This window comes from Pseudonaja textilis, chromosome 1 (genome assembly GCF_049901715.1).
Source record: "Pseudonaja textilis isolate UNSWEBS1 chromosome 1, rPseTex1.2, whole genome shotgun sequence".
Lineage (NCBI taxonomy): Eukaryota > Metazoa > Chordata > Lepidosauria > Squamata > Elapidae > Pseudonaja > Pseudonaja textilis.
This window is the reverse complement of record NC_141990.1, coordinates 298,618,574-298,645,456: the sequence shown is the minus strand read 5'-3', so window position 1 is coordinate 298,645,456 and position 26,883 is coordinate 298,618,574. Positions and strand designations below refer to the sequence as shown.

Here is a 26,883-nt window from a genome sequence, read left to right as displayed (position 1 = left end):
GGGTAGAAGCCAGGAGACTGTGATTCTAGTCCCGCCTTAGGCATGGAAGCCGGCTGGATGATTTTGGGCATCTCCCAGTCCATGACACCAGGCTTGCATGACCACACTTGGATAATCTGAAAAGTGGATCCTGCACTAGGGGGAAAAAAGTAGCATAAATTTTATCAGCTAAGTCACCTAGATTTTTTAATATATTTAGAAATTTACACATCTATTACTTTGGTCTCCTGAGAAATGCCTGCAAAAACCGAAGATGTAATGAGGTTTTTAAAAAGATTATTTCCTGCTGCCCATCTTATATTTTGCTCTACTCGAAACATTTGGTCACTTATCCATTTAAAACCCCAAGCTTGAAATAAATAGGAAAATAAAGGAACCTTTTCCTGGAAATTGAAGACCGTCTCTGCCAATCGTTGAACATAAGGATCAAGTTTGTAAGATTCCCACACCAATGCAATGCCCTCTGCAATTAAAGCCTGCACTTCTTTTTTAAGACCCGCAACCAAGAGAGAAATGGTATTTCGTTCTTCTACTTTTTCACAAGTACGTTCATATGTGCGAACACTCTCAATCAAAGAGATGGCAAAAGGGTACAGCTGATTGGCTTGGTGAGCTTTGTTGACTATTGCAAGAGGAACCCGAAATCCAAGCCACTTGAGGTTACGGACTTCTTTGGATAGTGTAATTATTTCTGGGAGGAAGTTAACTTTTAGCTTGAGGACATTTCCAGTTCTGCCTCTCACACGAGTACTCTCAATGGTAAAAATACGACCAGAGACACCAAGGTTTCGCTGCTGAACCTTTCGAGCCCAATCATCAAATATTTCTTGAGTGTTGAGCTTCATACGGAAGCTGTCTCCATCTTGCTTTAGCTTCTGTCCTTCTACATGGTTCTCCCAGCCCTTCCCTAGGACATCTTCAACACGCTTCATGTAAGCTGTAAGTTGCCTGTCAATCTGTTTAGCCCAGATGATGGACCCTGCTACCGGAGGCAAATCTCGAACATGACTCATTTTGCAAGCTTGACTTTGAGGATACTGAACTTTGAATTTGTCATGAAGTGATTCTATGTCGTCTTTCACACGTTGGATTAACTGTGTTTGGTATTCACGAATGGCACCTCTAATATGTGGCCGAACAAACAGAGCATTAAATCTGGAGAAGATTCTGAACATTTCATTGGCATTCTTGGCTGTACCAAGCTGATCCCGGAGGCGAGCAGTAATGCGGGTTTCAACTCTATCAATTCTTTCATCATATCGCTTCATTGCAGCTTCCCAGGCTTCTGTACCTTCTTTGGAAACATCCAAGCCATCTACTTCTTTCACGTTCTCATAAGCAAGATTTACTTCCTCAATTGCATTAGCATCAGCGGCGTCAAATAACACTTCTGCTACTTTCATATCTTGAGGCTCAGGTACGTCTCCCTGATTTTGCTGGGCCACAGCAGTAACCTATTTAAAGTTATAGCAGTTAATAAGATATTTATCATTCATGTATTCAGAAAAGTAGGCTTTTAATACTGAATTAAAAATGGGCTTTGATATTCAACAAGGTGTCTTTAAAAAACCCTATGACTGTTCATTTAAACTCAAAACACAAGCATGCTTGCTATGGGTTTTCCCCATCTATTTTACTATCGTAATATTTATTTCACAATATTTATCCCCACTTGCCAATTGTGGGAAGTTTTTTTTTTGCCATTCAAACATTTTTTTTGGAAGCTGGTTTATAACACCCTTTTCAATTAAAAAGAGCCTTCACAGAAGCCTATGAAACAAACACCTGCAAGTTTTGCAAAACCTATCAATATTTTAACAAAAATGGAAATATGTATTACCTGAGGGCGTAGGACTCTGACTATGACTGCTCTTAGTTGTTCATGCTGTCTCCGAAACTTCCTCATTTGATCAAGACGAGCCTGCAGCTTTCTGTGGGCAGGGTTGATACGCCACACCATCTTCAGATTCTCTTCTCGCTTTCTTTTCACAATGTCTCTTAGTAAGACCTGCAGTTTCTCATATTCATCATCCCAAGATTGGAAGACTTCAAAGCATGCAACCATGACCTGAAATAATATTGAATAAAGGAAATGAATCGATCCTGTAATTTTTTTTTTAGTTTATTATGCACAACTACATACTGTCCTGAAAATTCATTTTCTTGATTTACAGAGAGACACAACTAGTAATCAGCCATTATGAAACAAATACTATTTCAGGGCTGTTTGATTATGTCTCCAAAATTTCAGAATGTTCTAAATTGAAATCTGTGAAAAAGCTATCTTTAAAATTAGTTATGCAGAATCACCATATGGTCAATATGAGTAATTCACTTCAATGCTACGGTTTTTGTGCAGTAGGAAATAATTTGTGTGTCTTCTGAGCTGAACCTAATATTCTGTCTCTGTCCAAATGTTTAGTCTTATCCCTCATATTTGCACGTAAGCAAGACCTACCTTCTCAAATTCTTCATAGGCAACATGCATCAATTTTCGTGTGCCCAATACTTTGAGTAACTGGGAACTTAAGTCTCTTGAAATGGCTTCCACTAAGCGCAGAGCTCTTTGAATAGGATATTTTGTATTTCTGATTTTTCTCAGGTGGGTGAATATTGCCACCAATGCCTGTCGTATTTTATCCAGTTCAGTTGCAGATAACAAATCATTGAGAGGGAAGTCTTTCATTAATGGATTATAATCATTAACTGTTTCCAATGCCTGTTTCAGACCTGGGTGTTAAAAAAAGAAAACGGATTTGCTTTTTTAAGTGTTAAAGCAATAAATATATATATATATATATACTTCTGCCAAATTCTGTTTCTGGATAGCTCTTACCTGTGTCTGTGTCAAAGCTAACAGTAGCATGAAAACGTTTGCCATGTTTCAAAATATCTAATGTTAATAGAACTTCAGGGCTTTCACGCTTCTCCTGAATACGGTAAAGAGCACGTTCCAAATTTAACCAGAAGCTGATTTCTTGCAAAGCAGTACCTGATGCAGGATCCCTATCTAATTTGGTCACCTAGAAAAACAAAATGAAGAAACATATTTAATGAATTAAGCCATAATTTTATGTGATGTGTTTAGTGTTTTCCTTATTCTGCTTCAGTCGCTTTAATATATAAACAGTGAACAGAGCAATATGAACTGTGAACAGCAACTTATCCAGAGAGAAGCAATTATAGCAGAAAATCTTATTGCATATAAGTAATCAAAATTTGGTAGAATTCAAAAAGTAGTAAAAAATGAGCAGATTAAAATATTATGGGATATAGTAACACAAACTGATAAAATCTTGGCTGGTAACACATTAGATTAACTGGGACTGAAAACTAGAAAGGCTACACTGCTTGGATCTGCACATAAACTACACTAATATATTATGCTATCCTAGGTTCTTGGGAAAAAGTTGATGAGTATGAAGACCAACACCAGCTAAAGAAATGGCAACTGTGGGTTCAACATTTTTATACAATAATAAGAATAGTAATACTTCTCCTAATTTACCTTTTGGATTTCTCTAATCCAGCGGTTAACTCCAGATTGTAGCTGGTTGAGAAAAGTTGGGTCCTCAACTTTATCACCAAAATCTGTAACCTTTGGCTTTTCTCCACGTTCATAGCATTGCTTGGCAACATTAGTGATAATTGGATGAATTGGTAAACTAATCTCTGGTATTTCAATATTCTGCTGCAAATGCAGAAGTCCCATTTCAAGTTCTGCAATTTTTTTCTCAACTGAGGGAGCCATTTTATCCCCATCCCTTAGAAGAAATACAAAAACAGGCTAAATAAAAATCTACATATATAATTAAGACATTTACAATACACATGCATGCAATCCAGGGTATGTTGCCCACCAACACAAACAAAAGGTGAGATATTACTACAATTTAAAATGAACTTGATAAAATAATGAGATGTGCCACACAATCAACTGCTGTTACAATGTTTACAAAGAGAACCACACATTTCTGAAAGTTGCCTCTTTCTCATAAGAAGCCATGGAAGCAGCATCAAATGCAGAAAGCTTGAATCTTTCAAAAAACTCTTAAAACATTTTCCAACAGTTAGGATTGTGACTATCAATAATTTTCCACATATTTTCACATATTTTTTTTATTCACTCATTCATATCAGAAATACAAACTGTACCAATTAGAGTAAGTTACCTGTCTGCCTTGCCAGATTCTCTGATGTAGGATTTAAAGAATGGAGCAACAGCATTGCTAATGAAGGAATGCAAAGTTTCATAGGGAGAATCTTCGCTGAGAGTGAGAACTCTGAGCTGGGATGAAACAGGTTTGTCTGCATCAATTACTGGTGTCCGCTTAATGAAAGCCAAACTATAGATTACAAGAAAATAATAGTGAGCATTTACTCAGTTTAACATGAAAATATTCAAGTTATAGGCAGTTTTAATTTTTGTTAAGTTTGTATCTTATTTCCACTTCAAACATGTACTAAACATGTTTATTTGATACTAAATAAAGATATTATCAAAACCTAAACATTGGTTAAATACTTTTGTAGTATCACAGAACCTATTTTTATTCTGTCTGTCTTTCTTGTCTAATTTATATGGCTGCCCAGCTCACAAGCAAGTTACTGGTGGCATTCAACAAAACTAAAACAATAAAATCCTACCAAATTACTTGAAAGGCCACATGTATAATGATATAATTTTGCCTGATAACTTATCATTGAATCTATGCTCAACTCTACTGACTCCATGAACAGGCTCATGTAATTTTCTTGGCCATAATATAGAAATGGTTTGTCACTGCCTTCTTCTGGAGAGGTTTTGACTTCATGTGTAGCCTTATTTTCTGATAGTCTGGACACAAAAATTAAACTACTAAAAGAGTGTTTAAATCAGGACCAGGCAAGAAAGCTTTCCCAACATAAATTTCCACACCACCATCTATGTGCTGCAAGCTAAGATTATAGCCACACAATTCAGCATCAAATTATTAGCAAGTTGCGAATTTTCCACTTTTGAGAAAAATAAAACCCTTCAAAAATTAAGCCTTTGATGCAGGGGTGGGATACGACAGGGTTAACTACCGGTTCGGGATTTATGAGGTTTGGGTGATTTATTATGTGCTTCTCTGCAAGCTGCGAGCAAGCAATCATCATTAACACACTGGGTGCAGAGAAGCAGCCTTTGAAACAGTCCTCTTTTCCTGCTTTTTTAACTGCAGCTGTGCCTCATTCAGCAGCTGAAGTTGAAAAATCAGGAAATAAAGATCAGGTAAGAGCCCGGGTGGGCAAAAGCATCAGCAGACATAGAACCGGTTCTATGTCTGCTGCTCTTCAGAGCTACTGGTTCTACAGAGGTGGACAGAACCGGGAGAAACCCACCCCTGCTTTGATGTGCTTAACAATTTTACTAAGCAATTACCTCGCACTAAAAAAAGAAGGGAATTGAGCATCCTGACCCTATTCTTTCCAGTGACTATATAATTCCTTTAAAAATGCCAAATAAATGTAGTCTCTGATTGTAGAATTCTTATCTCTTTTCAATTTCTTTTCAAGATCTTATGGGAAATTAAGATCATTACTCATATGACATATGTCATGAAATGATTGCTATTTTCAACATTTTTGTGTCAGAAAGTGAGATATGCTTCATAGAATTGGTATTGGTGAATCATCTAACTACAATACTGCATGAGGAATCTAAATTCAAGTCTAAATAATGAGAGTACAACCAAGCTTTTAAGTTCACTCTTCAAAAGGGAAAGGAGAATAATCCTGCTTTCTAATTTGTCTTTTAACTGACTAACAAAAAATCTGTCTTTTAAATTTGATTCCATTTTATTTTATTTATGAATAAATTCTGCCTCGAATACTGATCTGTCATTTTCAGGTAGCCATGTATGTTAGACATATTTAATGGCACAGACTCATACTGAACAGCATATTTACATGACATATCTTGACTGACCTGTTTGATTTTATACCATAATGAATATCAGTGCTTATTCCATAAGAAATAAATTCTTTTTCTTCCTCTCCTTCATCACCAACATCCTCTGCAAAGAATTAAGAAACCTTACTAGCATCAGTTTCTCCACCAATACATTTTTATTTTGATATATGAAAAAGAGAAGAAAAAAAAAAGGATAAAGGGAAACATTATTTAAAAAATACAGGAAGTCATGAGATTTTTTAAAAATAGATCATTAAACACCTTCTTGCACAAAATAACACTTTCCATTACCTCATACACAGAAAGCAAGTATGTATCAGTAATTTAAAACCACTTGGGGTCATACAGTCTCTTCAAAACTGAAGACTAATATTTTTCTATCTCTCCCATGCTTAATTCAAAATTATTCAGAACTACCAATTCATACTTTTTGATATACAATTTAACCTTTCTAACAGGACCAAGAATGATACGTGGAGTAACCTGAGAGTAGTTTCCTTTATCGTTCTTCACTTATAGACAGAGTCTGAAGCATAACTATATATTCTGAGAATAGCTAGGAAGGGGTCCTTTTAACCTTCTTCCTACTGACTATACTTTCTAAACTCTACTGCCTATCCTCTAGAAATCAGCTCCTCCCTCCTAGGAATGCAAGCCACATTCTACCACATTTTAATTCACAATTACATGTACATCTCTACTTCCTTGCATGTATTTATCAACTGTACTCCATCTGTTAGGTCTAGTCCAAGAACAACATAACAAGTAAAGTTCAGTTCTTTATTTGCTTACACCATGTTAACAGAATCTTGCCAGTTACCCTTTATTACCCTAACTTTATGCATACAGGTAATCCTTGGCTTACAATCACTTTTGAGGCCAAAATTTCTGTTGCTAAGCAAAAGAGGTGTTAAGTGAGTTATGTCCCATTTTACAACCTTTTTGCCACATTTGTCAATGAATCACTGCAGTTGTTAAGTAAATCATGCCGTTGTTAAGTGAATTGGGGTTTCCCCATTGATTTTGCTTGTTGGAAACTACTGGAGAAGTTACAAATGGTGACCACATGACTCCAGAACATGCCTTAAGTACATTCCAGTTGCAAAGCGTCCAAATTTTTATCATGTGACCATGGGGATGCTGCAATGGTTGTTAAGTGTGAAAACTGGTCATAAGTCACTTTTTTCAGTGTCACTGTAATTTCAAATGATTATAAGTTGAGGACTACCTGTATACCTTAGGTGAGTCTAGGAAGTGGCTACCCTAAATCACTTCCTTTTCTCAAAATCCAACTGTGGACTATGTTGTGTCTTGTTTTGTTCCTCTCCTTTGAATATGCTTCATTCTTCCTGGAAACCTGCTGGGTTATTATAATTCCTCATACCACCATTCAGATAAACTATACTCTTGTTTTGTTTCACACATATGTTTTAGTTTGTTAATGTCATTAGTCAACTAATGTTCTTTATCATTTATTCCATTCTAAATCACAATTTTTATTAAAAAGAATGACAAACAAATTCAGGCCTAGAATCATCCAAAATGTGTTCTAATTAAAAATAGTAATTTGCAAATTTAAGATATTGCTAATACATCTGGACGAAGTTGCAGTATCAAGAAATATTCTAAAATATACTGCCATTTTGGTTTTGTATTATCCTAAATTTATCTTGCAATAAATAATTCTAATGGTTTACAAACTGATTCTGAATAAGATGACTGAAAATATAAATATGTACATGATTTCTAAAAAAAAAGATTTTTTAAAAAATATGTTTTTATTAAGTTTCCATTATTACAACTCAAAACATCATGATTTCATCAGCATTTTTGACATCTATATAGGTTTTTATCTTATATGACTTAACACAGTACATTTACATTTATTTAACATTAATAACTTAATCCATAATTATTATTCTTATATATTCTACACATTTATCATTTGCTTTCTTAAGGTCTCTTAAAGGTTAATTTTCTATTTTATTTCTTATTTCTGTTTGTTATCCAATCATTAAAAAAAAAAAGAATTTTAACTGATATTTTGTTGCTGGAATTATCCTAGGAAGATCTAAATGAAAATGAAATTTTTAAAAGCCATGAAATTGAAATGTATATTGGGGCTGAGCAAAAGTAACTGAATGATTCCTCTTACTCTTATATAAAGCAATATTTAGTCAAGGAGAATTCAAAGCTTTTAGATATATTCCTCAATACTTGCATTTAGTGTTCCTTGCTTTGTACTGGCTTAAATTCAGGAAATTGTAAAAGCCAGGAAAGCGCTAAAGAGATTGGGAGTTTGGGTGGGCAAGGCTCCAGAAACGAAGATTCCTAAAGTTAGAATTATTTATTGCTGTTTTTTATATCATTTTACATAAACTGTCTTTTCACTAACATTTTTGCATCTGAACTATGCTAGTTTATAGTTTGCAAATAGTTTTCTGCAGAATTCTAATTTGTCAAGATTCAGTACAAATAACATTTACTTAAAAGAAATTACAATCATCCCAAATATTAAAGGATTCTTTATAAACCTACGGGAAAACTATGGTACATAGCTTAAGGAAAATGGGATTCAATTATCAATTTCTTAGCTGACAATGCTGTAGTAATGACACCACTGCAATGCAGCATAGTGACGTGCTTTCTGGGAGGCACACCCAGAACGGGGAAACAGAAAGAAAGAGCAATAAGCTTGAATAATACATCTCTGGAGGAAAATATACTTAAGTGAACTTTCAGCATTTTTCATACTATCAAGAATCAGTTGAGATAATGGACAAATGTTATTCTTTTATTAAAAAGCTAAAATACTTTTAGCAAGGTTTACTAGACTTTTGTGTTTTAGAAAGGGGAAAAAAACAATTCCTGCAAGATGTAAGATCAGGGACATAGCCTTTCTAGGAGTAAAGATACTCCATTGTTCTACTCAAATTTTATGCACAACATACATTGGGTCTAAAAACAGACTGCTCTTTAAAGTGCTCCAATATAACTTGGCATTATTTCTGCTTTATAGTTTATTCTAAATCAACTTTTAAATTTTAAAATAAATGATCAACTAAAATGCACTATTTTGATTATCATTTAACACTAGTTGATCTCATTTAAGTGATATTAGCAATTACTGCACAACAGATCTCCAAATTATCAAAAAGGACCTAAAGCTAAAAATTTCTTATTTTTCATTCAAATGGAAATGAGGAGGGTGACTTAGTGACACAAATAAGTTGTGTTATCATGATTTTAAAATATAGTGCACAAGATAAGTTCCAATAAAAACTGTAAATCTACTTGCAAAGTCTATAATAACTTTATAAAAATTATTTTATTTGTAAAAGATCATAAAAGAATCTATCACTCAATTTGGAAAACACCCAAATATACCCTTCAAAAATACTTAGTCACAAAATGAATCCTACCACTAATTTAGAAGTTTTGGAGAATTAACAGTGCATGAATTTAAGGAATTGTACAGAGAATGCTTACAAATTCTCTGTTGTACAATTCTTCAACCACAAAGGATATTAGAAGCATGTGTTTTTATATAAAGCAAAAACATTCTAAACTACTTTCTGAAATTTCAACAATACCTATCAATATTTTAAATATTGCAAATGATTACTTCTGATTTTACATATGAACAATCTCTTCTTAGAAGTCTCCTGAATGACTTCTAAACTTGCTTAAAGAAATTGCAGATATTTGGATGGTTTTCTTCCTTGTCATCCCCATGTTATCAAATTTAATCAATTAGTAATTACATATGGCCATTAATATTTTCATTTTTAGAAAGCTTAAAATTCACCTCTTCAACCAAGCCTTTCATACTGTGACAGTGTGTGATTTTAGATTTATATTCTTTGTTTTTAATCTTACTTTTATAAAACCAATAATTGTTTAGGCAAAGAAACTGAATTTCACTTACAGAAAGTTTGCTTTTATATTACAGTTTAATTACAAGACAATTATCTGTAAGCCATGGAAATATACATTTAAACTGCTAAGCGCATATTCAACTGCAATAAGGCTATGGGGGTCTTATTGGTGTTCCATCTTGAGAACCTTTTTGTATTTATTAGGAAATGCAAAATATTATTAAGAAAGCAGTATGTTTTCCAAACATTTCTTAACCTTGTAGTTAAATAATTTACAATGAATATGCACACAATATGTAATGGAGCTTATTGTGCAAAATACAGATATTTCAACTCATCCGTTAAAGTGTTATGATGAAAAGGGTCAATGGCTGATTCTAGCATATTAGGCTGACAAAGCAAATCAGATTATTTCCTTTCTCTGATGACCCTATTCTCACTGTAAGGCCAGAGTGCAGTATAATCTTGAGCGGTTTATTAAAAGTTCATTCCAAAATAGGTACTATTGTCCACTTTAAATTTTCTCTTGCATCTTAACTACTGATCAAACAGTTACATCCATTCAGAATCCTTTAACACACCTAAAAATGATGGGGCAGATCTTTTCGTCCCAGGTTTTGGTGAATGAAAGACTCTCCCAGATGGTTATGCCCCAAATTTGCAGGGAACAAAATGTGCCTCAATGTATGAAGCTTTATAAGGAGTCATAGAAGACGACATGGATTGTGAGCAAAAGGCCAGGACCATTCAGAACAAATACTTGTACACTGGAAGGTGAAAATAATCTGGCAGGTAAATCAGCTTCCTAGGATCTGGTGCTCCACAGATGAAAATTGATTTACAGCATTGATAAAACAAACATGGCCGATTCGGCCAGCCGTGTTTATTATGTCAGCTGTGCTCCATCATTTAATTTTAAGGCATTGGCAAATGTTCAATTACCGCCAGCATTCGCCAGGTCGAAGCGGCACAAAGCCATACAAATGAAGGACACACGAACACACACTTTGGCCAGTCTTTCAAGGCCGGGGCGGGAGTAGGGAGAGGCAGAGACACTCTTTAGGGCCAGGCGACGCCGGGCTTCTTCTAGACCCCACCTAACGGATGAGGGCTGCAAAAAGCCGGACGGCCGCTATTAAAGGTAGCAACACGACGCGGGACCCTCTCAAGAGAAGGACTGCTGACATCGAGTCCTCCGGGTGGAGGCAGCCCCGCGCCGACAATGCAGACAAAGGAGCAAACAAGCCGGGCCGCCATTTTGACAGCCGCTGCTTGCGGCCACACCCTCTCCATCCTTTCCACCCCGCGCAGCTGCGGCTTAACCCCTGGGCGAAGACTCTCTCTCCCCATCCTCAGACTCCCCAGCCAATTCCTTCGGCAGCTCGTCTGAACGCACCCCGGGGCGCAAGCGCGGCCGCGGGTGACTCACCCTTGAGGGTGGAGCGCTCCACCAGCACTGCGTGGACTTGCGGGTCCGAGAGGAACTTCCGCATCTGTTCCACGGCGCCCTTCTCCTCCAGCGCCGCTTCGAGGGCGGCCGGGGCCTCTCCGCCGTCTTCCAGCAGAAGCGGCACCAGCTTGCGCAGGTGCTTCTGCAGCACGGACACGTCGGCCACATTTTGCACCGCCGAGCCGGCCGCTTCCAGGCCGCCGCCGCCGTCCTCCCCGCCGCCGCCGCCGCCGCCAGAATCGGACATGGCTGATGGGCTTCGAGATGGACGGAGCGCACTTACAAGCGCTCCAGAGCCTCCACTGCCGCCGAGTTCTGAAACTTCGCACTGAGCCCCGCCTCGTCCACGACGCCGTTCTTTAACTACGCCTTCCTCGCGACAGCCCCGCCCCGGAGGATCCTGGGAAGTGTAGTGGGAAATTATGCGGCTCGGAAGACCGGGCTTTCTCTGCGGCCCGGTTCGATTGAGTCCTTGGCGAGCGAGTCCTCCGACGTGAATCGCAGTTGAATTAGTTAAAATCTGAATCAATTCTCCCCGAGGCATTATTTGGTTTGTTTCCGATGCCATAATACGACCATGCTAACGAAAAGATCGCAAAATGCTTAGTATGCTAGCTTTGCCGTCTGCATTTTAGTTAATAGAGGGAACCGTTTCGGTTTCAACTTATGCCGCGACGGTTTCTTGATATTCTGGACTTGCCTCTGGGTCGAAGAAGAAACCCTTATGCCATGTAGGTCGGGCAGCTCTACCGTTAGCTTTAACTTCAGCCAAACCCAGATCTCACAGTAACTTCGTTAAGTTCACAAGCTTATGCTGAAAAGGTTAAAACAAGGGCTAACCCTTAAATTGATGGATCCTGAAAAATGTAATTGCATCACTAAGGTTGGGACAGTTGTATGGTCCAACCACAGAACTAATCTTTATGCAGTGTTCCTTGAGAGATCTTGACAAACGTCTGGCTCCATAATTCATAGCAACTGCTCGATATCGGAGTTAACAAGCTAGGAAGAGCTTTGGAACCGTCCTTGCTGTGTGTGGAGAAACCTTATTTTCTTGCTGTCTCAGCCTCTTCCTGAATTGCAGTAGAATAGCTGGAAGAGGGCCGGATATTCAGGCAACTATCAAGTAATAATTAACCACTGATAGAAAACTTAATTAAAGAGATGGGATTTGTTTCTGAATTAACTTGTAGCACAATTATTTGTGACATTTAATTCATACCTGGGAGCATTGTTTGGGAACTATCCATGGACTTTTTATACAGTATTATGCTCAATGAAAACTGGTTTTTAAATACTATAAACCACTATTAGCTGGATCAAGCCAGTTGTAAGTTGTAAACTTTGATTTATAAATCACAAAATCTAGGTTTGTTCATTGTGCTGAGCTATGATTTCCTTCTTGCTTTACATGTGTGACTCCAGCTAATTATGGTTTATCCAACAAACAATGACAAATAGATTTGCATAAAGTGAAAATATAGCTATTGAGCTATGTATTTTTGAATGAAATTGGGAAATTTACGAGTAAATGATAGGACAAGGAATTCTTTCTAAATTCTAGAACGTCCAAATATTCCCAGTAGAATATTTTGAGCTTGTTTAAACGACACAGTGTTGGTTGACTATTAACCAAGTTGACCAGTATTCCTTCAGAATGGAAAAACTTTTTAAAAAATGTAAATGTTTTAAAATGGATTTCATTTTTTAAAAACAAAGACAAAAATCAAAACCAAAATGTTAGTCAAATTGGGATCAGAAAAACCTATCCCTTCATCTCCAACTGAGCAGAAATAATGATTTGACGACAGTGTTCCCATTCTACGGCTATTCCCATTTTCTTATCTCTCTGAATCTTTCCCTTATTATATCTGGCTACAATTTGAAGTCAAGATTCTTCATTCTGTCATTCTCCTCATATCTCATTCACATTCTAATGGGACTTAATTTATCTTGATGGGAGCAATGCTAACATATATTTCTAATACCATCCAAGGATAGCCTTAAAATGTATATTTTCAGCCTGTTAAGATTTTGTGGTGGTTTACAGTGGTTTACAGAGTCAGCATAGTGCCCCCAACAACTTTGGGGTCCTCATTATACCCACCTTGGAAGGATGGAAGGCTGAGTCAACCTTGAGCCTGGTGGGATTTGAACTGCCAAATTGCAGGCAGCAGAGGTAGTCTGCAGTACTGCACTTTAACCACTGCACCATTGAGGTTCAAACAAAGGAATTGTCAGATGGTCAGAATATGGATCAGCAATAGGGAGAATACGGTTCATGTTGGATGTATATACTATCTTCTCAAGGTTGGGCACATAGGACCAACTTAGTGGCGTGGAAAATTCCTTTGTTCCAGATGTGGAAAAGAAAGTTATTGGTATTCATTTTGAGTCTGTTTTACATATATAGTCAAGACCTTGTTGATGATCCAAGCTCTGTAAAGGACCTTGGAGTACTCATCTCTAATGATCTAAGTGCTAGAGCCCACTGTAACTACATAGCCAAAAAGGCATTAAGAGTTGTTAACCTAATCCTACGTAGCTTTTTCTCTGGTAATATACTACTAACTAGAGCATACAAAACATTTGCTAGACGAATACTCAAATACAGCTCATCAGTCTGGAACCCACATTATGTATCTGATATTAGCACAGTTGAGAAAGTCCAGAAATATTTCACAAGAAAAGTTCTCCACTCCTCTACTTGTTGTAAATACCTTATGCCACCAGACTTGAAATTCTAGACCTAGAAAACCTTGAATTACGCCGTCTTTGGTCTGATCTAAGTATGGTATATAAAATCATACATTACAATGACTTACCTGTCAATGAATACTTCAGCTTCAACCATAACAACACAAGAGCACACAATAGATACAAACTCAGGGTTAACCACACCAAACTTGATTGCAGGAAATACGACTTCTACAACAGAGTGGTCAATGTCTGGAATACTCTACCTGACTCTGTGGTTTCTTTCCCAAACCCCAAAAACTTTAACCTTAGACTGTCTACTATTGACCTCACCCCTTTCCTAAGAAGTCTGTAGGGGGTGTGCATAAGCGCACCAACGTGCCTACCGTCCCTGTCCTATTGTTTCTTTTATTTTTCTTATATGTACCCATTTCATGTGTTCATAACTATGTATATACTTATACCTTATAAGCAACTGACAAATCAAAATAAATAAAATATATATATATGTACTGTGGAAATCTGGAAGAAAGTACTCAAGTCACTCAGTTGCAGGGAGCAGACTGATCTAATGAGTCTAAGCTCACTGCAGCAGGTGGTGTTGCTAGAGAATCCCATAGAAATGAAAGGGTGATCCAGTCATGACAAAGAGAACACCAAAAGCCCTCCCTGCAATTTCAGATCCCATTGCCACTGTTTTGACAGGAACACCAAATTGTGATACTGTTCTGAGTCAGGCGCTAAATGATTTGGGATAGGCCCACAATTGCAATGATCTCCCAAAATGCCTCAGACGGCACTTCTGGGGAAGGCATAAAGTACTCCAGAACCATAAAACTGGGGAACTTAAAAAGTAACTTAAAAGAGGATTTTGTTCCAGAATCTTCATTTCCCCCCATAAATCAGGAGTAAACCTCAGCTCTGTAGAATCTATTCAAACAAACACACTAGTTTAAATCTACCAGCCTGAGTTTGGTGCAAAAATTGTGAAGAATGGTCCAGGAAATGTGTTTTGATTCTTTTACACCAAAATGCACTACAATTAGCCCTTGACTCACACTAGTTCATTTAGTGACCATTCAAAGTTACAATGGCATTGAAAATAGTGACTGATGACCATTTTTCACACTTACAACAAAATCCCAGGGTCTCCTGATCAAAATTCAGATGTTTGGCAAGTTGGTTCATACTTATGACTGTTGCTGTGTTCCAAGGTCATGTGTCATTCTTTTGCAAACTCCTGACAAGCAAAATCAATGGGTTCACTTAACAACTGGGTTACTAACTTAACCATTGCAGTGATTCACTTAACAACAGACATTTTGGGCTCAATTGTCATAAGTCAAAGACCTATATTGGATTTCTGTCACATTTCTTTAATATTAGCAATCTAATTTATGCTGTGATTTATTCTGTTGCTGCCATTGGTAAAACAAGCAGAAGCCAACAAATCTTGCCAATCTACAAATTACAAGATATACTAAATCCAGGTGTTCTGCTCAGCCTTGCTTTAGATTTTCTTTGCATATATGCCTATATAAGGAAAGGGAACATCCTCCAACACACACACAACCTTCACTATTTTACTAATATGAACATGTGAACTGTTTTATGTTATTTAAATATTGTAAATATTTAGCATTGGGAGGTTCTGACTTTTTAACCTAACCTTTGGCAAATGAGAAACCTTACTTTTATCAACTTATTATTTTTTCTTTTTAAATTGTTGTAAATTGTTTCAATGTTAGCCATAAATTTTTGGGAGTCAGGCAGCATACCAGTTTAATAAAATATTATGCAGAGAAACAGTAGCATAAGCTCACTGCACAAAAAGGTACGTAGCTTGTAACTAATTGTTTAGACTGGATTTCAAAAAGGCACTTTAATGCACGTAGAAAATATTCAGAAAAAAAGATTTTTTTTTCTGAATAATGATTCATGTATGTTACAAGTTAGAGTACCATTAGACTTTCAACAGTTGCAACCAAACTGATTTGCGTTTATAACTTAGTTCTGTGCCATTAAGATTTTGCAATTGGTGGGACTTCCAGTTTGAGCTTCTTCGGCAATGGACCGAAATCTGCGATTGTGTGCAATTTCGATCCATGCTCGCCGCTGGAGCGCCCCGAGCTGGCTGGTTTCGGGGCTAAGCCACCCCATAGAGGTGGTGAAGAGGGGGGAGACTGCCAGCAGGGTTGAGGAGAGCCGCATCTCTCCTCCCCAGCTGGCCATTACTCCCTTTCCCAAAAGCGTTTGCAGCGGTGGTCAGAAGGCCACCTCAAAGAAGAACTCGACCGGAAAAGAATGTGCAGGAGGAAGAAGAAAAATTTTTGGCTGACCGGGTCGAACTGAAAAAGCAACATAAGGTACCCTGGAATTTGAACTATAAAGAATAATATTGCTCCCAAAGAAGATTTTGAAGTGGGAATGAGAGGGAAGGGAAAGGATTTGTTTTTTTTTCCCTTTCCTTCCCTATATTGAAAACTAAGATATTTAAGTAAGAAACTGAAAAAAATCCACTTTGATATTAACAGGCATTTAAGCTGAAAATAAAATGTCAAAAGGATAATAAAGACTTGGATTTTCAAAAACTTTTAAAAGGAGAGAAAAGGAAAAAACAAAAGGGTGGGATCTGGAAAAATGGAGGAGACCACCTGGAAGTAAAAGGAATTAACAGTGAAACTTTAACAAGATTCCTAAAAGATACATTCTAACTGAAACTTTGTAACAAGATAATAGAACCCCAGGAAGAGAAAGTGGAAACAAAGAAGCAAGAAGAAACAGCTTTGGATTATTTGGATTACTTGGTGATTTTTGGATTTTTAGTTATTGGATCTAGAAGACTAAAATCAACTGGGTGGTTGTTTAAAAGTTTTTAAAATGGCATCACTCTTGGAAGAACTGAAAATGGAACTTCAAAAACAGAAAGAAGATGCACAAGGAAGAGGTTGTTTTGGCTTCGTATTTCAATTTTTAGAAATGGAGATCCTGAACTATGAGAAACAACAAGAAATGCCTGTAGAACAAGAAGGGCGGGACAAAGAAGAAGCCATCTTCAATGACCAAGTAATTCTATGTGGGGAAAAAAAGGAAAGGGGAGAGAGTGAAAAATTTAAGATCTGAACCCCCCCCCTCAAAAAAAAAGAATAGTTTGAAAAGTAATTACAATATTAGGAAGAAACAGAAGAGAGGATTAGAATTAGAGAGACAAGGGGTCAAAAAGGGGAGGGAGAAGAAGAGGGGGAAGAGGGAAAGGAAAAGAAGTTATAAAGGACAGAAACAGGATATAGAGAAACGGAAAACATACAAGGCTTAAAGGTATAAGCCTATTTAGAAGACAGAGATAATGGGTGAAAATTTAATTGAAAGAGGGATTCTGCAAGGGTACATAGTACTTGTTATATTAGAAATAGAAATGAACTTAGAAAATATGAAACAAGTGTGATTAAAATGATAGTAAAATACTCATTGTAATGGAATGTTTGTTAATAAATAAATGAAAGAGAATGAGAGAATGAAATTAGGAAAGGATGGGATCATTTTAATTATTAATGAGTTATACGAAAGAAATATGAAAAAATTATGGAAATATGTGTTTCTAAGGAAGTATGATATCCTATTAAAAAGAAATGTTAAAGATGTTAAAGATTATAACAAACATTAATGAAAGAGCTGAATTGGAATAGAATAAGTATTTTATTTATTATTGTTATATATATACTTTCTCTTTAAGAACTTAGTGTGCATTTTAAGAATGTACCAAGCAGAATTCGACTGGAAATTATGTTATATTGAATGTTATAATTGTAAAGGCGTAAATAGAAGTTTAAATCAGAGTTGAATGGACAAAAATTAAAAGATACAAAGGTGTCATACTCCAATCAGTAACTACAGGGGAAAATTTTGTTTAATGAGAAAAGAAAATAAGAAATTGAAACAGGACAGACAAAAGTATAAATATAATGATTAGAAAGACATTGAAACTTAGAAAAAGATATATATAATTGAATTTAGAAAGGAATGAGATAATTAAAAACAAGGTTGAGAAAACTAAGGGAAGGGAAAAATTGTTGAGAAAATGTTAAAATAGTAATAAGATATGGAATAGAACACAAAGATGAATATGAAATTGAGTTTGTGTCTGTATGGAGAAGTGATAACCCGGGACCATGCTATTCTCAAAAAAAGATATTTTATTTGTATTGTTTTGTGAAAAACCAAATAAAATTTTTACAAAAATATTTTTTTTTGCAATTGGACAATTGCAGTAGTTGGGAACTCTCCACGCTCAATGTGATTGGTTTTATACTTTTTCTTTCATTTGACCCTCCTAATTCATTGTTGCTTTTAATTTTTGTGGGGTGAGACATTGGCCCATCTTTTTCATGTAGAAGTGCTATCCTTGGCTTTGGTTTAGAGTAATCTTTTACAGTAATGTATTAATTTATATCTGTTTAATAAGCATACATACAATGGTACCTAGATAGGTACTTATCATTAATTGGTTCTGGGAGGCATGGTAAGTACCAAGCAATTTCTTTTCTATAAGGAATAATATAGGGAGTCATAGGGTAGTCAACACTGACAAGTACTACCTTATACATTGAATACCAAACAAATGATAAGTACAGGGACAAAATTTTCATGTCAAAATGTATTGAGTGGCAAATTTGATGAGTTTCAAAGCAGTTGAGTACCAAAATACCACTGTAGAAGCCTTCTATGTAGTAGACCCATGCAATAATATAAATATGCTGCTATCCTGAAATGCATAAATTGATGACAATAAATGCCCTGAGAATTCACTTGCTATTCAGGTCACTGGTTACATATAATGGCACTTCACTCAAGCAGAGGACCAGTATTTATTTACTCTCCATTCCATAGCTGCTGCAGCTTTCTTCTGTAAAGATAATCTAGAGCCTTGACAACCTGTTGTGTTTGGGTGGGAGAAGAAGACAGGAATGGAAAAGTTAAGTGATGCTGCATTTCAAAAGTGGGAGGGTATACATACTCATCATGCATTTCCACTTAACAGAGGAAAAGTGACTATAAAGGCAGTTATGAAGATGCTTTATACTCTCTATGAAGACAGGGAAAAATTGAAGTTTTGATGTGTGCAACGTTTTCATAAAATAGTATCCATGATCCCATAACCCACATTAGGTTTTCTAAAACTTCTGGAATATGCTAAGTTTTAAGACTTCAAAACATGGCAATAAAAATATACTATTTTATAGAAGTGCTGCATTATTTCATACATCTTCTAAGTCACTGCAGACATTAAAACAGATGGCCTTTTTTAGTCTAAGTATGTTATGACAAATAATTTGTCAATTTATTTGAATACTGGTTTATTACTAGTTTTTTACAATTTGATGTCCTCAAGATACAGTGGTGCAGTGCATATTTTTGATTCACTTGTTTAATTTGGTTCTCTTTATCTAGTTTTGGGAAATGGAAGACAGTTCATGTTTGTACAAGAATACTTAACAATTGCTACAAACCCTGTAACACCCTCAAGACAATTTGAAAAGGGCAAGAATAAAAGTTGCAACAGGTAACAATCAATATTCTCTATTTAACACTGTCTGTGCAGATATGCCTGAAACCCTGACAGGAAAATTTATGTCAGCAATCTTGAGTTACCCGAAGAAAAATGCATTCCATATTTTCCAGACAATGGTTTATATGGCTTACATTGTGATAAGCAGTATTAATCAGACAGGATGCTAGTCAGAATTTTTCTATTAGTGGACGGAACAAATTTCCTCAACTTCCAGAATTACCAGAGGATCAATTCAGTGGGATCAGGATAACAGCTATAGTTTTTTCCACCAGTGAATGTTGAGATTGTAGGAAAAACTGGAGAGAAAGTTGTCTGGAAAGTTGTTTATTTGCTTTATTAGGGGGAAAGAAAGGGTAAGAATAATATTCCAATAAAGGAGAATATTTGTAGCTCAGGGTTGAAATGAGGGGTCCTTGGTGCTCTCTGAGTTTGTGTTTTCTTGCAGATGTTTTATTACCCAAACTAGATGATATCATCAGTGCTAGTAAGGAGTGCCGTTTGCTTTATATTTATATAGTTCACTTTATATTTTATTTTTTTCTAAGAATAATTTTCTTCTGGCTACCACCTATACAATTTCCTCCACTGCTGTAAGAACATATGGAAGTTTGAGTGGATATTCTATAAAATTGGATGTTTGCTCAGTATTACTTAGACACTTTTTAATCCACACTCACTTTACAATGTTCTCTATTAGGGCTAAAAGCAGTGTTATGATGAGCAGGTAAAATTCCATTTCTTTTTTATTTAATCCATAGAATACACCATTTGTAGAATTTAAAAACTGGATAAAAGAGCATATTAAATGGCAGGTGTATGAAGTTTTTCCATAAACAATGTCCGAACAAAAAATCCAAATTACAAAATATTAAAAATATGTTGGTACATTAACATAGCATTCCACTAAAGCATAAAGATACAGGTATAAAGAAAAATTGTGCCACTTACCTATTTTTTTTGCTGTTTCTAGGAATGTTTTATTCTGTACATAGGACCATTCTGTACAAAATATGAAGTCTACATTTTTATTACTCATTACAATAAAACAAAGTACAATGTATGTACAATATTAAAATGAAGCCATACTAAAGCCACACAAAAGAAGACACTTGTAATATTCTTTTGACATTCCTGATGTACAGGCATAAGGTTCTGGAGAACATGGGAAGATAGGTAACACTGAACTTTACGAAGAGTAACAATCACCAAAACTGTTTTTTATTTGTACACTTTATTTGGGATGTATTTGTTTTAACAATAATTTAATACATAACTTGTATAGAGCATAACATGGTGATAAGAAGGAAGCCAAACAAATGAATACTACTAAATCTTAGTATTGCTTAGGCAAGTTTGTGAACTAGCCTGAAATTTCTAGAACGAATTGTGATGGCAATAATGCTACCTACTCCAGAATAGTTAATTTTTGGTGAATGTTTATCTTCAGTAAAGAGCAAAAGTAAAATTTAGACAGTGAAAGGTCTTATATGCTGCGCGTTACACAGTCAACCAAACATTGATATACAATATTTTTTCAATCCCCCATTCCCCAGGTTAAAATTAGATTGCCTCTTCTCAAAACCCTCTTTCATGAACCTACTGAACAGCCAAATTATGAAGAAGATATTTGATAAATTATCAGCTAAAGATGGGAAGTTCAAACAATGGCATATCAAAATACATACAGACATTGCTTTATGCAATTATAAAAGCACCCTTCCCCTCATCAAAATGGAGAAGACATATTTAAACTGCTTTTAATTATTTTTATTTCATTATGGCAAAGCATATTTATTTTCAAGTTTAACAGGTATTATTTTCACAAAAAATAGGTATTTTGTTTGAAGCTTGGAGTGGTCTTTATATTCAGTTTTTTCTTATCACTAATTCCCATCATTCTCACCTGATATGATCTATTCTTAATTTTCACAATATACCTTGGACATTTCATATTTGAGACCAACCAGGGCCCTGATCTCAAAATGCCTGCTTTGCAAAGTATTTATTATGGATCAAGATATATCAGTTAAAAGAACTATTTTAAAGAAATTGCAAATTTTGTTAGTGGTAGAGATAAGAAAAAAAAAGTAACTAATTCTAAATCAAATTGATTTGAAACTGCTCTTGAAGTCTAAAATACTGGCTACCCTGAGAGCAATCAAATATTAAAGACAAAGCACAATACATTTTTTTGAAAATTTGTGCTTTCCCACCTAGAAGAGATAAAAGAAAACTCATAACGTGCAAGCTATGTTATGGAATACATAGCAGCATTTGAAGATCAACAGTAATATAGATGGGTTTTCTTTTTCTCTGGAGGTGTGTACACTTATTTCATCAAAATATATACTGACAGTAGAATTACTATAGCTAATCTCTCAGCTTTTAAAATAGGTATCTGAAAAAGTTGGAATGTTATTAGAAGGAATTTGTCCATGCTAAATTTTTTAAGATGCATCTCTCTCTCTAAACAATAACAGCCAGGAAAAGGTATCCAAATTAATCTATGTCCTGATGTCTGTAACAATTCTTAGCAGGTAACATACTCCATACACTAAAAACTTTAAAAAAAGAGAGAGAAAAACGGGAAAGCCATTTTGATAATTAATTCTGAAATCAAGAGATATATGCAATTTCTTTAAAAATGTTATTTACTTTTAGCCAAGGCAGACATATTTTTATTATTAGGAGCACAACTTCTTTACCAGTTCAGTTCCAAAATATTAATTTTGTACTTCATGCTAACGGACCAGAAAATATGGCTTCAATCCATACAAAGTACTCAACCAACAGTGTCTTCTATCTGGAACCAAATTTGGATTTAACCATTTTTCTAGAAATTAGACGTGATTAAGATTGTCATGAAAAATTACCATTCTGTAATAAAGAATTAATAACTTTCCAAACTGCCAGAATATATCAAGGCAGTGATGCATTTTTTTTTCTCTTCAGGTATTTTTCTCCCCAGATTTATAAAATGCTCAATAGTTATATGAATTGAGAACTTTGACCATTGCCATGGTACTAATGGCAGGCAGAGGTGGACAGAGGAAAGAGAGAAAGAAAATAGGCTCCGTTCATCTGGCACTGGTCTGGCAACCTTCATTATTTCAGTGGACTTACATAAGAAAAGCCATGCAAAGTCACTTCATCTTATCCTCGTTATAAGCTGATCGAAATAGGAAAAAACATGGAACTCCTGTGTAGATTGTCACACATGCATTTCATTGTATGCACATGGATATTATGGACAAAAACCTGAAACTGCAACCAATTTAAATTTACTAGCACATGTACGGATATGAAACATGATAGACATTATTGTTTCATGCCTTTTTCTATATAGAGCTTTTAATATACAAACAAATATGTTTGAAGAGGCCTGAAATATCTGAATGGTTGCTCAGCAGCAGTGCTTGATAATTTGTTCTCCTTTCAACAATAACTGGAGAAAATGCATGCTTCCCACTGGTTGGTACTATGCCAACAGCACCAAGAAAATGTCTTTGTTTAATACTAATCAACTCAAGTTTCTGATTACAGAATTAGGTAATTCACCATTGTTTGAACTACTTATCTTGAGCTGCTTACACTGTATTGAAATTATTGCCTAACAGAATGGGGTTGAACAAAAGCTTTGACTTGTGTGTAACTGATCAGTATGGCACAAAAAAAGGTAAGTTCTCTACTGCAGAACAGAGTCCAGAAAAAAATGTTTTTCTCCAAATAAGATATCACTTGACTAGTCTAATGCCCATCATGTGATAGTAGATCCTCAGCTCGGCAATGAGACTCCAAGGCTTTCATGGTATAGATATCCTGAGGCAATTCAGACTTGCGCCGTACCATAGGACGTTCCCTTTTTTGCTCAGTCTGTCCCTGAAATCAAAGAAGCAATGTTTAAAGAAAACAGAGAGATTTCTTACACCAAAAAGTGTCTGGTTTTTATTTTTTTATTAATAAAATGTATGGGCCACCCATCATACCATTGGATAATTCTGGGCACCTTACAGTTACATCTGAGTTAAAACATAAAAAGTTAAACATTAAAACTTGTTTTGATTTAAGCAAGAATGAAAAAGCAGTAGAAGAAAGCAGATTTCTGTAGAAGAAAAACAGCTAGTCTGTAATTTTTTGGATTTTGTCATACCTTCCATGGCATTCCCCTGAAATTGTTTCTGTTTGTTTCTGATTCTTCAGGAAGCCATTTGGTACAAAGTTTATTTGCTCTATCTATACCATAAGTAAGTAAGCTTACTGTTGTAACCACAGGTCATAACATCCAGTGTGTCATAAAATACAATAAAATAACAAAATACTAAGACTGTTTAATAAGAGTATTAGATGTAAAATAGTCACAGCAAAACAAAGCCACAACCACAACTAGGAATTTAAGTGTTTCTAAGTTTTGACAACCAACTTGGATGCTAACAGTTGAAAACATCTCTGCAAGAAGATAGTTGAATTTCCCAAGGTTGGGTCTCTTGAATTAACCTATCAGTAATTTGGCTTTAATTTCATTTTAAAAGGGGCACTGGGGGACCAAAACCACAAGGATAGAGGTGATGTCCAACAGGTAGTTTATTAAATCTCCTGTCAAGATATATGGAAGGCATGATCTGCAAGCAAATGGATCTTGAAGACTTTTTCAATGAAGCAATGGTTAAATTAACCAGGAATCTATATAATATGAACGTAAGTCCTCAGGATACAATTACACTATTTATGCACGCTGATGGGTACGCATTGATGTACTGCATATATATGTATATACATCTGCATAGTTTTCTATTAGGTGAACAGACAGCTGCAAATGAGAATTCATATGGAAAGAGAAGATATGTACCTAGAATTTATTCCTATTATTTCTTTCTTATGGAATAGATTATGGAAACAGTAACTACAGTGGAAATATAATATATAATTCTAGTCTGTTTATGAGATATAATTATAGGCTATCATGTAGTTGCTGGCCCCAAATGTGGTTGCTAAGCTAGGACTACTTGTATGTACCTGGTATAATAACCTTTGAGAGGCAGTGGATGGACCTCAATGACTGGTACATCTAGCAGGGATACAGTGAGATATATTATGGCCAGAATTGTATAGTATTTAGTCACCAAATCAGATAAGTTTTATTTTTTTGAACTATCAATAAGCAAAGTGAAAAACAGGCAACACATCATATACCTCTACTGACAAAGTACAAAAGCTAATGACATCCCCTTACCTCCTGAGAAAATCAAACCACATACTCGTGTTCAAACATCACATTTACAATCAGTCATCAAGTGAAAAACAAACCAGAGTTTTGAAGTGCTTTAAAATAATGATTTGTTCAATAGCCCCATATACACATTATGACAGTAATGTTTCAGTAGTTATGGTTGTATTTTAAACTTTTTTTTTTTTTTGCCTTTAAGAATTTTAAGAGGCATGAATATTACTAGGGTCCCAGGCCTGGAATTCTTGACTGTTTTTTTGTTTGACAAGCCTTTAAAAATTGGCATGCTATACCCATTAGAAGCATTTATTTCAGTACTTATTTGTGTGAAAGAGTGAAAAGTTCAGCTATTATGATGTTGTTTTCCATCTTTTCTTCTTTATGATTTTGGGTAATACTAATTAGAAGCAGTATGTTAGTTTATAAGCTATAACAGAAATATACAATTATTCAATTGAAACACAAAAATGGGACCAAATTTAGCATTTATTAAAACCATTCTGCTAACAAGCAAATGAAGTGACAATTTAAAAATTACTAAAATTATTCTGCGTGTTTCAATTTCTTGCAATTTTAGAGATAAATTGTACAATTCACAAATAAATAGTTCTGAATCAAATTTGAAAGAAGTAAGCTATTTCTCTCTTTTCCTCTCTCTACAGGTAGTCCTCAGTTAACTAACAACCTCTAATTTAGTCACCATTCAGTTACAATGATGTTGAAAGAACGGTAATTATGACTGATCCTAAAAGTTTCAGCCACCTGAGCATCCTTGCAGTCACCTGATCATGATCTGGGCACATGGCAACCAGTTTGCACTTAAAACAATTGCAGCATCCCATTGTTACCTGATCACCATTTGCGACTTTCCCTGCAGTCCTCCCCACATGCAAAACCAGTAGTAAAACTGGCAGGAAAGGTCGCAAGTTGCATGGGTAAATCTCCCCCATCCATGCATCCTTCCTGAGCCTTACCGCACTTCCACTACACTTCCCTGGTCACTTGAGAACCCTCCCCAATTACTCATGCACCCTCATGCACTGGTAAGCCTCCCCTATCCGACAGAAGCATCCCGAGTGTTGCTGAACTCATGCTGCACCTCCCTGCCATTCACACATCCAGTAGCAGCCACCGCAAGCCCTGCATGCATGCCTCACCTTCCCCCACCGCCTGCACACATCCACCCCATGCCCACTGCTCCTTTCATTTTGCATCTTGCATACCCTCTCCCGCCGGGCAACAGCCACTCAAACCCTGCTGTGCTCGTGCCATACCTCTCCCGCCACTTGCTCACCCTTTCCTACCCGGCAGCAGCCACTTATTTGCTAGTCTTCTTGCAAACTACCTTGGACTTGCAACTTCCTGCTGGTTTTTCCGCTGACTTTGGTTCTTGGAAACCAGTAGGAAGTTGCAGGGAGGTATTCACTGAATGACCCATAACCTTCCTTTAATGATAGCAATAATACAGAGATTGCCATAGCTAAGTGAAGTGGTCAGGTGATGTCATACTTTACAAGTGCATTGCTTAGCTACAGAAATTCCAGCTCCAAATGCTATCTTAACTGGAGGACTACCTGTATATGCTTACCGGACAAGCTTCTTCCTTCACTCCCTTTGTCAGCACCTGCAAGTCTTCAATTAAAGGCCCATCTGTTTCCATTGGACTGCTCACTAGAGAGGTGTCACTATATACTGAGTACTAACCAAATACAAAAAGTTATGTCAGATTTTTTTTTATAGCAAATCTCAGATTCTTCAAATTGTTAGAAGCTATAACAGTTCAGGCACTTTATTGCCAGAAATGTTAACATCAGTCCACATTTGAATGAGCAAAACATTTTGCCTTCAAATCAGAAATAAAATCTAACTCTGTTTTCTAAAAAGCAAGAGATCTGACAAAGGTTCAGGGAGATTAAAAGGAAGAAATTCAAAGAGCATTTAATTTATGAAATTTTATTATTAGAGATATTGTCATGGGGCCATTAACTTTGATGGCTTTAAAAGGTTATTTAATAATGGAAAATTATCTTGTTGGCTTTTACTAATTAAGGCAATAAAGAAATAATGGAAAATAAATAAGAATTGCTATGGATCAAATGATATTCTGAGTTCCAGATGCTGCAGAGTAAG

The 26,883-nt window shown here is 35.9% G+C and overlaps 2 protein-coding genes across 9 annotated transcripts in view; both read right to left on the bottom strand.

The window, feature by feature from the left end:
* Positions 1-12,915, bottom strand: part of DYNC1H1 (dynein cytoplasmic 1 heavy chain 1) — a 64,450-nt gene extending 51,535 nt beyond the window's left edge. For both annotated transcript variants that reach the window (XM_026698513.2, XM_026698514.2), the window contains exons 1-8: positions 11,243-12,915; positions 5,951-6,038; positions 4,173-4,346; positions 3,509-3,764; positions 2,837-3,023; positions 2,459-2,730; positions 1,841-2,068; positions 378-1,454 (exon numbers count right to left, since the gene is read on the bottom strand). In XM_026698513.2, coding sequence (XP_026554298.2) covers positions 378-1,454; positions 1,841-2,068; positions 2,459-2,730; positions 2,837-3,023; positions 3,509-3,764; positions 4,173-4,346; positions 5,951-6,038; positions 11,243-11,831 — 2,871 coding nt within the window. In that variant the 5' untranslated portion in view covers positions 11,832-12,915. The remainder of the gene's footprint in view (positions 1-377; positions 1,455-1,840; positions 2,069-2,458; positions 2,731-2,836; positions 3,024-3,508; positions 3,765-4,172; positions 4,347-5,950; positions 6,039-11,242) is intronic.
* A 7,625-nt stretch (positions 12,916-20,540) lies between these two features.
* The window catches only part of PPP2R5C (protein phosphatase 2 regulatory subunit B'gamma), a 63,812-nt gene continuing 57,469 nt past the window's right edge, over positions 20,541-26,883 (bottom strand). For 4 of the 7 annotated variants that reach the window (XM_026698506.2, XM_026698507.2, XM_026698510.2 and 1 more), the window contains 2 exons: positions 26,342-26,452; positions 20,541-23,408 (listed from right to left, as the gene is read on the bottom strand). In XM_026698506.2, coding sequence (XP_026554291.1) covers positions 23,277-23,408; positions 26,342-26,452 — 243 coding nt within the window. In that variant the 3' untranslated portion in view covers positions 20,541-23,276. The remainder of the gene's footprint in view (positions 23,409-26,341; positions 26,453-26,883) is intronic. The other 3 variants (XM_026698509.2, XM_087922205.1, XM_026698512.2) reach the window with 1 other exon arrangement.